This window comes from Gavia stellata, chromosome 10 (assembly GCF_030936135.1).
Source record: "Gavia stellata isolate bGavSte3 chromosome 10, bGavSte3.hap2, whole genome shotgun sequence".
Taxonomy (NCBI): Eukaryota; Metazoa; Chordata; class Aves; order Gaviiformes; family Gaviidae; genus Gavia; species Gavia stellata.
In genome coordinates this window covers 29,566,878-29,578,802 of record NC_082603.1, presented here as the reverse complement: position 1 = coordinate 29,578,802, position 11,925 = coordinate 29,566,878, and the positions used below count along the sequence as shown (strand labels likewise).

The following is an 11,925-nucleotide window of genomic DNA, read 5'->3' as shown; positions in this document are numbered from 1 at the left end:
TAAAACTAGTGAGTCAGAGTTTCAGCTTTTAGCATCAGAATGCATAAATGAAAAGCTGGGGGGGAGAGGGGGGAATAACTGTCTTCTCTGCAAGGCACAGCTGGCTCTTTGAGGGGCCGGTGCCAGTTTTTACTGTTCATGCTTCATTACTGTCACCCGGTTGTGCAAGAGCCGGCTTCACCTTTGTCCAGCCATGCAGCTATGGCTGTTTTTTGGGGGAAGCTTTTCGAAGTGCGGGGGTAAGCCGGAACGTGTTTAGGAAAAATTTCTTTACTGAGAGAGTGGTGAAGCATTGGAACAGGCTGCCCAGGGAGGTGGTGGAGTCACCGTCCCTGGAGGCGTTCAAAAAACGTGTAGCTGTGGCACTGCGGGACACAGTTTAGTGGGCATGGTGGGGCTGGGTTCATGGTTGGACTTGATGATCTTACGGGTCTTTTCCAACCTTAATGATGCTGTGCTGTGTGTGTGTTTAGTGCTGCATTGGGCCCCGCCCTCCCCCCGGGCCCCGCCCTCCCCCCGGGCCCCGCCCTCCCCCCGGGCCCCGCCCTCCCCCCGGGCCCCGCCCTCCCCCCGGGCCCCGCCCTCCCCCCGGGCCCCGCCCTCCCCCCGGGCCCCGCCCTCCCCCCGGGCCCCGCCGCGCAGGCGCGCTGCTGCCTTGGAACTGCGGCTGGGGCGTCCCGGTGCCGGGCGGGCGCTGCTTCACCGGGCGCCTTTGCGCGGGCGGCGGAAGGCCGAGGTGAGCCGGGCCCTGCCCGCCATGGGCCGGCCTGTCGCGGTGCCGCTCGCGGCCCTTCGGCGCGAGGCGGCGGTTATTTACGCGTCGCTCAGCCTATCGCCTCCGCCGGCTCCTCCCTGCGCCGGGGCGGGGAGGGCTCTACAGGGGTACGGGGCGGGCCGGGCCTGCCCCGCCCTCACGCGGCGCTGGGTCCGGCGGGGAGGGGGTGTCCCGCCATTCTGTCCGCGGGTGCGAGCGGCCGTGCCTGCCCGCCCGGGCCGGGCTGTGGGGCGGGGGAGCGCCGGGTGTGAGTCGCCCCAGGCGGAGGGCGGGTGCGGCCGGGCTGGGCTCCCTGCGCCCGGCGGAGGGCGGCTGTGGCGAAGGCGGCGCTGACGGGCCTGGGCCCTGGGGAGCGTGTTGTATGGTGTGTGCCCCCCCCTTCCCTCCGGGTGTTGCCCCGTATTCGGGGGTGCCGGTAAAAGCTGCAGGTTTGTGCACAGCCTGTTCTGTGCTGCCTGCCTTCGTCCGGTTTGCAGTGCGTTGTGACATTTGAGGGTACTGACGTCCCATTTCATGTGCTCTCAGTCCCTTAGAGACACAATCTTGTGAAATTCATGAACCAGCATGCTTGGCAGAAGACCTAAAAAAAGCCCGCAGGCAAAGGGCCAGGGAGCTGCAGTTGCAAAGCAGGTAAGGAAGGCAAAGAGCCAGGGAGATGTGGTTGCAAAGCAGGTAGGGAAACCTCCTGCTGTTCTTCAGGGTAATCTAGTTCTGACCTCTTGCTGCTGTTTTCCTGCTAGAATCTCCCATACGTTAATAAGGTATTGCAGGACCATGAAAAAATTTAAATTGTGTGGTGCCTGTTTTCCTGCTTTCTCCTTTAGTGTGTTCTTCTTTCCCGCTTTCTCCTTTAGCGCGTTCCTCTTAAAGTAAATAGCTGATACGCAGCAGTGGAGGTCTCGGAGGGAAGCCACAATGTTGCAATGCTGTAATCCTTGCATGAGACCTCATGACTCATGCTTCTGGTAGTTTCCTACCCCAGCTATATTGAGATTTAATAATAACTTCAATAACTATACAGAGGTTTTTCTTACACCTCTAAAAAAAACAGAAATAGGAAGACCAGAATATCAAACAACAAATACAGGGGCATATATGGGAGAACATTAAGGTGCGACACCAGAGAAAGTTCATTTTAATTTCCTAGTGTATAGTCATTTTTTCTTGCAACAGATAGACTGATAGGCCTATGTTCCTCTCCTGTAGCTAAAAGTGAGCTTAGATGTGTCTATGTGTTGGGGGTTTTTTCATACTCTTTACCTTTGGATGTAGTTTCAGAAGCCTTGAGGAGAGAAACGTGATTTAGTCATGGTTGGCAGGTGTAGAAAGTCAGGAAACAGTGTCAAAATTAGAAATACAGCTAAGGCAAAATTCTGGTAGAATAGTGGAAGAAAACCAGAGTACAGTTAGAGGTAAAGAATATGTTAGAACCAGAATGGAACTTTAGAAATGTTTGAAGGTAGATAGAGGCAAGTAACATGCAGAGGAGAACTAACTGATAAGAATATAGGAAAATATGAAAAGAGATTGGAATAGGATATTACAATAGAGAAAATAGCTAAGATAATCTCTTTTGGTGGCTCCTTAGGAACCAGTATTCTCCTACTGGAGGCAGGATGGTTTAGTTAGAGATCCCTAATGTCACCGTTGTTCTAATATGAAAGTTTGCGTTTCTTAGTTGGAGGGGTAGTGTATAAAAGGTAAAAATATCTTTCCCCCTTCCAAAAAAAGAAACCACACTCTAAAAAGATAAAGAGTAAATAAAGGATGTGATTAATATTTTACTAATTTCTAATTCAGCACAGTTAGTTATTCAGCTTGTCTCTTGAAGCAGATTCACTAATGGCTTGTTCACTTGCAAATTAACTCAATTTAAACTGTTTTTGTGCTATGTAGTGTATCAACTGCAAGTTTTTTATAACATCTTTTTTCCTGTTTTATTAAACATTTGTTTAATACTATTGATTTCATTGGAAATATGCGCTACTGAACAGATTAAGAGACTTAGAACTAGAACTGCTGGATTCTGTTCTTGACTTCGTTCATTACTACGCTTGCTTCACTTTCTGCATGTGCAGTGTAGTAATGAACAGATCACATGTGCTCCTGATTAATTTTGCACATTGATAAAAGGTGTATGTATGTTCCATAGAACTGGAATCTTTAGATCACCAGTATAAGTATTTCCTAATTAAATCTTGTCCTGACCTTCTTTCCATTCTGTCCAAGTCTGCAAATGTATTAGTTTTGTTTTACGGAAGGGAGATGGATAAGGCAGATGGTGGCTAACTGATCTGCCTGGTGCCTTATAGAATATCAAGGGCAGGATCGGGGCTAGTAAATAGCTGCTGGTTTTGAATACGGTTCCTGGTCCTTGGGGTGGTGTTTCTCAGCTATTTTTCACATTCTCCTTTGGGATTAGAAAAGGGTTCAAAGAGGCCAGAAAACATTTCAAGGCAGTAGCTACCCGCACCTCAGTTCCTATAGGGTTAAAAAAAAAATTGTTATTACTGGTTCACACTAGTTGATAAACTGACAGGCAGCGTCAGCTTCTGGCAGCACTTCAGATCCTCCCGAGGCAGGAGGAGATTGTTAACCCTTCTAATAATGACAACTGATTTTTATTCCTTTGCTTGAGAGAAGCTGAACTGCTGCCTACTTGGCTGCAGGAAGACCAATGTGCCAACAGGGACTTGTGCTTTGAAAAAGTTTGAGGAAAGCTGCTCCACCTACCTCATAGGATGAATCTAATTCAGTTAATTCACGTTTATAAAAAAGCTTAGCGTACTTCACATAAAATATGTTGTTATTTCCGGGGCAGTTAGTATTTTAACTAGCAATATAAAAATTGTGATAAAATGGTGCCTTAGGAGAACATCTTTTAGACTAAGACGTCGGAGATTTCTCTGATACTTACGTCCTTTGGCATGTTTTACAACAATTCAGTGATAACCCCCACTACTTTGTCAAATTGTGATTACTGTTATTAATAATACTCCCTGAGATGCTGTCGCTTAGCTGATGAGCTGTTCCAGACAGTTGATTGTTTTCTCCAGTGTAACGTAGGCATTGCTGGATTTGTAATGGCTATGCTTCTCTGTGCGTGCATGCGCTTTCCGTGTGTTTATGATTTACCAACTGAGGTAACAAGAAGTACAGAACAGTTCTGTATCTGTAAATATAGCTTCTTCTGAGAGATAAGGGTTAAACCTCTGCAGTGTACACGTGTCAGACCTGTATTGTGTGAATGATGATTGAATATTTTGTAGTTTAGCTCTTACAGGAACTGCCCTGAACTTCCCTGATGATACCTGCTTCATGAGGCTTAGTATAACAGACATAATTTTATTTTACCTTGTTATGTCAGACTTTTAGATAGGCTTGACTTTAAGAAATCGTTGATTATATGGAGTTTTAGAGGGAGTATTTGTGGCTTATTAAGATTTATGTACCTTATGTCAGTTACAGGTGCCTGGTATACACTGTTTTGGTAATAGAAGTGGTGTGATAGTGGGCTTTTAAAAAAATGAACAGAATCCAGAATGCATGAAAATGCTTAAATAATCCATGCGGTGTGATGTTTTTGAGTGTCATCTCTGTTTTAACTGCGGTATTTTTTTTTTTTTAATTTTCCTTTGGCTCCAGCTGGGGCTGTTTGTAGATTTCAATCCTGAAGAGATGCTTCTGGGTGCAGAGGAAGGTGGGGATGACGGGGACCTAGAAGCAGAGCTTGCTGCCATCACAGGAGCAAAGATGAAAGAAGGGAAATCAAAACCAAAAGGGAAAAGTAAGTTAAAGTATCTGGATTTTATTTACTGACAACCTGAATAATTTATTAAAGGTACCTATTTACAAATCACTGATTTATCTAAAATGTTTTTTCATCACTGATAGAAGCTGAAATTGCAGCTACTCTTTTTTTTTTTACTTTGAAAGGTGTAAGTTTTTACTCCAAAAAGGGTCAGGGTTTTTTTGTCTATGCTCTGGTAGATATAGGAAAAAGATATATGATGGCTAGCCAATTTAATGACTAAATTAAGACATACTTGTTTAGCATATGAAATGATAAAAAGGTGTAGTAGGTGCTAGATGAATTCAAACTGGAAATTGTGTTTCCGGAGGACGGTGGGTTGTTTGTTGTTTGGTTGCTCTTCTGTTTTTGTTCAAAGACTGAATTTACTGAATGAGCATTATGTTTTTAGTTAGTTGGACTATGTAACCAAAACTGAATACCCTTATAAGAGGGAAATGCGGGAACTCATGGAATTACTGGGAGAATCCTGTAGTTTGTGTTATGCAGGAGGTTAGAGTGTCTATTTGAATGGATTCTTACTTTTCTTAATGTTTTAAGCATCTGTTAATTTTGTCTGATAGTGTTTGCATGCAGCTATGCAGTGTTTTACAGGATTGCTGTAATCTACTCTAAATCAAGGCTGCTGCTGAGAGGGGCAGTCCCTAGTGAGCATGCTTTACCTCTAAGCTGGTATATATACTTACGGAGCTGCAGGGTGAGCTAGTTCAGGAAACCGATCTATAAAAATAAACTTCTGTTGTGCTAGATTTTCAGCTGAATCAGTTCCTTGATCTGTCTTGTTACCTGCGTATTTGAATGCTGCTGTGGCTGCAAGGGAGGGGTGGCAGCAAGTGGTTGAGATGGGACAAGGAGAATGGGACCTACCCTTGCTACAGGTGTGTGACCAGATGCTGGAAAGAAGGGTTAGTGCAACTACAGCCTTATTTGCAGCTCTGCAGTAATTTGCCTGTAATGTTTGAAGGGACTTCACACAGATCAGCAGGGAAATGAAGAATTTTAAAATATTTAGAAAAAGTGACTGTCTAAACACTGTAATTGATGAGGGACAGAGGTGTTTGTGTCTAAAACTAAATTCTAAATAATTTCTACTCTCCAGATTTCAAGATTGTAGTAAACCCTTAAAGTTAAGAAGCATAATTGTGCTAATAAGCACAATAGCAGAACTTCTGCCATTGGACATAGGTTACTCATGGTTAAAACATGCAGGATAGTGTTTTGAGGATGAATCTGTGTGTCAGGAGCTCTTGAATTGTTGTCAGCTTTTCAAGTGCTGACTTTCTTCTGGCCCTGATCGTGCCACTTAATGTGTTTTTTCAGTCCTTTTATTCATAAGAGGGAAATGAAACTTCAGACAGTGCAAAATTAACATTTACTATGCCTTCTAAAGCTATGTGTTATGGCTCATAAAACATGAATCATTTACAGCTCTTCTGTTTTTCTGGTAGAATTGGGAGTATGTAGATTAGAAGCTCGTGGAAGATGAACAACTGGACAGCTGGCACTGGGGACTCATGAGACCTGGTACAGTGTAGTGATTGGTACATGGTGGGGGCAGCATGCAGGCCAGCGCCTGGAAAGGAGGGGAGGGTACAGTAAGGATAGGGGAGAAACAGATCCTGTCTGGAGAAGGACAGAAAAAAGGGACCCAGTACAATACATACTAGTGCTTGGTTCTTGGCTGAGCCCAAGGTGCAATAATTCACTCCTGGATTTACATTCTAGAGCTCTGACGGGGAGGGGGGGAAGTGATCTCTCTCTCTAGCTTGAAGATGCAGGCAGCAAAAGCTGTACTGTTGCAACATCTTAAGTACAGAGATCTCTGTTATCTGTGACTGATAAATGCCAGTTGGTCAGCCACTTGGATGTTTGAAATTGTAGCCTCAACTTGCCATACTGGATTAGAACTGAACCAACCATCTGAGGAGGCTTGGTTGGCTTTTTTGCCTCTAGTGGGGCTTCACGTAAGGAACACTGTGATCCTTGAAGTATAGCCGGTTGCCTTTGGATATGGTCTACTATCCTAGTCGCAGAGTTTTGCTAAGGGTCAAATATGTAAGCAACATGTTTGATACAGGTACTGAAGCACTGATACGGTAAATTAGATTATTTGATCAGAAACAGCTTTGTATCTGGGTTAATTTTCAGCTGATTCAGCAAATGCGGGGGAAGGATGGGATCTGTTTTAGATCCGTTTAAATTGACTGTAAAACTCTGTCCTGAAGATCTATATTTTATTCAACATTTACTGACGCTGGTGAGTCACAGTCATATGTCTGCATAGGGAAGTATCAGAGGCATTTCCATGGACAGTTGGTATTTGTGTGCAAATAACTTCACCTTTGAGAGTGCGTGGAGGAAGTTGATAGTTAAGGAAGATGTGGTTGGCACAGTGTGAAGTAGAGATGGGAACTCGGCAAGGAGGAATTAAATAGAGTTTTCAGGGTGAAGACCAGAAGCTTGAAGAGAAATTGCCAGACAAAGTAGCCAAGATAGATTTGGTAAAGGGAAAATCTCATGGGCATGAGACAGCAATGCAGAAAATCCGAAAGTGTAGTTAGAGAGGCAGAAGAAACAGGACTTTTTCTGATTTGCTTAGCAGTTCTCTGTGCCAGTGTTCTGCTGCTGCTCTTGGGCTCAGGACAAGTATGATGCCTTTATTTGGAGCATTCGATTTTCGTATGCCAAGTGTGACTTTGCAGTGGTGTTTGATGTATAAAACAAGTAGTTTCTCAAGGTAGAAAGATTTTCTTGTCTTCTTTTCTTGCTGTCTTCAAACATATGGGTAGTTTGCTGTGCCTCCTCGCTTGTGATGTTAACAGCCAGTAGTTTGGCTTAAGGCTTGTGTTGTTCAGTATGTCTCTAAAATTTATGTTAATGTGCATCATCAGATTCAAAGGATAAATACGTACCTAGTTTAACATGAGATGGAGAGAAAGAGACATTCTTGTGCTTAAGGCTGTAGATTGAGAAAACGGATCAGCTGTTAGAGTCTCAAGCATAATGTAGACCCTATACAAAACTCCAGTGATTTAGTTAGTTGTAGTTTAATTGGGAACTCTTTGAGCTCAGTACTACTTATGGTAAATGCCTTGAAGTTTGTTCTGATTTATGGCTGCGTGTACTGTTGTAATACACACAGTAACATATTTTTGGCTTTGAAAGAAGATGTGAACGGAAGTTTTACTGGCAGGTGTGCTAGGATGTTTAATGCAAGCGTTCGCATCTCATGCATTTAACTGTTGGGCTAACTTGGCTATATCCATACGTGCAGATCTTTGGGAATGAGAGTACTTTTAATTCAAATTAGTTCAACATGAGGAAAAGAAGAAAAGGGATAGAACTGGATAAAAGAAATAGTTTGTTGGCACTTAGGGACTTCTGTTCCATATGGAGTCAGAATTTATTCTGTCAGTCAGGGGCTACACCAGGAGTGAATTACATTTTATTAGGGTAGACTGACATGAGACAAAGGACACAGAACAGAAAGACCTGACAAGGATGCTGAGTCCAGGCCTTGTTAATATGTACAATCATGTTATAAATACCTTTCATTAAGTATCTAGCATCAGCTTAAAACTAGTTCAGTTGTTTATTCCTACTGGGGACAGAGGCTGCTCCAGGAATTCCCTTTCATGGATAGAAAGTTCTAATCAGATTTATTCATCAACAGTTTATATTCATTTTCTCTTGTGCCACTGTTGATTTTTATCTTTACTGAGTAATACAGTTTTGACGTAACATCTGAGAATATTGGTATTCTCCAATTTTTCCTTAGAAAATTGAAGTCTTCCATAATGACAAAGTTTTTGTTACTGTTGTTTTTGTAAATAATATCATAGAAGTACTTACCTGTACCTTAAATCAGCCTAGGAGCTTGAGGTGACTTCTAGTGATTTTTCCCTGAAGCAGTTGTTTCATCCAGTCCTACCTGTCTTTCTTACCCAGTCTCAAATGTCATTACTGTGCAAACCTACCACAGCATCTTTCTCTTTTGTGGCCATGCTTTCTGAGCACTGTTGAGTCCCACCATACCTGCTAGTCTATCAGAGTGCATATGGTTTTGCCATTCAGGCTCCTTCTATTAGTAAACAAACATTATTTCTCCCTGAGATCTAATTTCTGAGCTAGGTTATTGGATGCAGTCATTTTCCTTGTCTTATTGCCTGCCTTCACTGTCACTCTCATAAACACTAGTATTGCTTTTCTCCTGGGTGTTCACTTCCACAGTCTTTGCCCTTTATCCATGAATATACCCTCATTTACCTATGACACTATCTGACAAAGGGGAAGCCAGAGGGGAAGTCACTGCTCTCTTTCAGCTGGTAGCAACTCCTTTAGAATTTATATCCGGTGACTGCACTAACTGTTACTTAGGGTTTATGGCTCCTTGCGGTTTCTTTTTACAGCTCCTCTGCCCATGGATCATATTGAAAAGATGGCTGCAGAGTGTATGAAGGAGCTGAATGAAGATGAGGAGGAAGAAGCAGATGATGAAGACCTGGAGAAAGATACAGACCTGTTGGTATGCATAACTTTGTTAGCAGAAAGTTTTAGTATGTCTGTTGGTTTTTTTTTTTTAAGCAGAACTGCATTTAGCAAAAATGTCTGTTAACTTTGTGGTGAGAAGCTAAAATACTGCAAAAGCATTCCATTAGATATAAGGCTTTGCAGGATCCAGCCCCCTGCACACCAGAGTAAGAGAGTTTCCTAACTAGCATTCTTGTATGCAAGGGTCTTAGAGAAGTGAGGGGAACAGCGGGAATTCCATTCCATGTCAGCTGGTGAAATACAGCAAGGGACATTCTCCTTAAAGTGATGTCTGTCACTATTTTGCTACTGCTTCAAGTAGTGCTTGGCCTGAGAGAATATCTCCCAAGAAATTTTTTGTCATTTCAGTGAGTGATCTAGTTGGCAGGGTTTAGGGAAGGAGTGTTAAGCAGTGTTTTTGACTGCCATTGTTAATAGATGCTTTTCAGAGACTTCACATTTGGGTTTGAATGATCTTTGTCAAAGTACTTCTCTGAAATTCTCCAGCTTCAGATCTCTAACTACAAATTTGTGTGGTGATCCTGGAGCTGCAAGGTGGCTTTTGAATGGTATCTGGCTTCCTGTTGTGAATACAAGTGGAACCAGCTTCATTTAAAAGTAAAAAATGAAATTAAAAAAAAAAAAAAAGACCTGTATGTAAGATGTTTAGACTCTCTGTTTGGGTTCAAGGTTCATCCAAAGGTTTTGGCGCTTGAGACTCAATTTTATTTTGTCTTTTGAGGAAATAGAAAATTTTGAGGAAATAGAAAATTTTGAGGAAAAGCGTTTTGTTGGCATTTACTTTTACTTTAGGCAGAATTGCAAGAAGTTCTGGGGGTGGAAGGTGAGACAGGAGGCTGTGAGGATGAAACGATAGCAATGGAGCCATCCACAGCTGAATCAGAAAATGAGCAACCTGACCTGCAACCACAGGTAGGAAAGAGCTTCATGTTCCTGCCAGTTTTGCTGAATCACTGTTGTCATACAGCTTATACAAGGGTCACAAACAAGGATCTAGAGAGGTCTTCTTGTCCTCCAAGGAAGGAAAAACTACCCTACTGCTGTCTCTTCTGTGGAAACCAATGCTGTATTGATATAAGTGAATTTTTTGCTTTGTTCGGAGGATAATTTTTAATGTTAGCATAGAATTGAGGAGGTAAACAGTTGGAATCAAGCATGTTTTGTCCCTCATTATACATATGAGCATGCAAACTGCAGTTCAGGCTTCCAGAGTTTGTATCTTCCCCCTCAGAGTATTGAGCTGTGTGCTAAAATTGAGACTTGTTATAACTCAGCATCTTTGACATCTTTGTGGAATATTTTTCAGTAGCATTAGCTTTCTCAGCTTAATTTGTCAATCCTCATGAAGTCAAATCCTTTATTCAGTGTGCTACAGAGTCCAGTGCCCTTGTTCATTGGGCCCATTAATAAATGGGTCTGAGAGTGTTTTTGTAGAGGTAACAGCAATAATTACATCAGCAGCCCTCTGAAAGGTCTCTGTAGCTGTGGAGTGTTTCTAAGTAGCTACTCATAACTTTGCTTAGGCTGCTTTTGTCACTGAACTAATTCCAGGCTGTAGGAGGAGGAAAAAGAGCTCTTGTAGTAAAACCAGGTTGAAGAAGCCCAGAAGGGAGTAAACTAACATGTTTTAAAAATAAGAAAAAGTCAAGATTTGTGTGAAAATACCTCTCCACACCCTCTGTTGCGTGGTGTTTGAGAGACTTCACTGTTCTCTTCACCTACTCCCTAACCACATGGCTCCAATTACCCTGTGACTGTGAGTTTTCTAAATGTCTCCACCCATTCTTCTCTATTACGCCTTTGAGAGAAAGCCCAGAGGTGGATCCAGGGACCGTTAGTGTAGTACAAGTGCTCCTCTGTTTTAGAGACTGTTTCATCCTTGTGCTCTTGATTAACAGGAGTGTGTGTAGAAGAGGAATATTTGTTTTTCAGTGCTGTGGGAAAACTCGTATAGTTGGATGAAATAAGTTTTCTTGATTTGTTATTTTTTCTGAGACCACCTCACTTCCTGCTGTTACCAGTGAGCTGCAGCAGACAATAGAGAAGAGAGTTGCTAACTATAGAACAGCAATTTCTAACGCAAAGGAGTCAGGTGAGAGTGCCAAAATACGCCGGTACGAAAGAGGCCTTAAGGTAAGTTGGGTTCATCAGGAATGTGAATGAGGGGGAGGCAAAGTCAGTTCTCTAAAGTGTAGTTCAGAGTTTTTCGAGATGTGTGAATTTGTTGAAAGGGGAGAGAAATTCTAATATGCCGTCTTGAGTTACTTTAAAAACATTTCTTGTTACTTACTACCAATCTGATGTAGCAAATACACATATAATGTGTAACTTCAGATGCCTTTTGTGCATCAGCTTTGTTTCTGTTGAATGGGGCTAGTGGTAGCTGGAGGCAGGGTTTGTGGTAAATGCTGATGTTAAACCCACCCATCTAGATCTGGATTTGACCTGTGATGACTGTTCAGTGTTACCTTAAAGCAAATTTTAGGAGCTTTCCTAGCACATACACCTGCCTTCCTTCAGATACTAACCTTTCACTCAGTTCTGTGAGACAATGGAAGGCGATACCTTTCCCTGAGTGTGTTGGCTGTGCTTGAAAATGAATAGAACAGGATTTTTCGTTAAGGCAATTAAAAACTGCAGCAAGGAGCAGTTTCTTCAGCTTTGCATCTTTTCAGCCAGGTGGCGTGCTTGTAGTCGGTAGTGCTTGGTGATTACCGCTGTGCAGAGTGCCTTTATTTCCCTGTTTGCTTTCATCTGGTCTCCTGCATCACCTCAGACAGCAGCCAGT

General features: G+C 42.8%; 1 protein-coding gene across 1 annotated transcript in view; it reads left to right on the top strand.

Moving 5' to 3' along the window:
• Window positions 1-725: 725 nt before the first annotated feature.
• The window catches only part of CC2D1B (coiled-coil and C2 domain containing 1B), a 37,845-nt gene continuing 26,645 nt past the window's right edge, over window positions 726-11,925 (top strand). Inside the window, exons 1-6 of the mRNA XM_059822281.1 lie at window positions 726-736; window positions 1,301-1,405; window positions 4,421-4,562; window positions 8,996-9,111; window positions 9,930-10,049; window positions 11,133-11,270. Of these exons, the coding sequence (XP_059678264.1) occupies window positions 1,340-1,405; window positions 4,421-4,562; window positions 8,996-9,111; window positions 9,930-10,049; window positions 11,133-11,270 (582 nt within the window). The 5' untranslated portion in view covers window positions 726-736; window positions 1,301-1,339. The remainder of the gene's footprint in view (window positions 737-1,300; window positions 1,406-4,420; window positions 4,563-8,995; window positions 9,112-9,929; window positions 10,050-11,132; window positions 11,271-11,925) is intronic.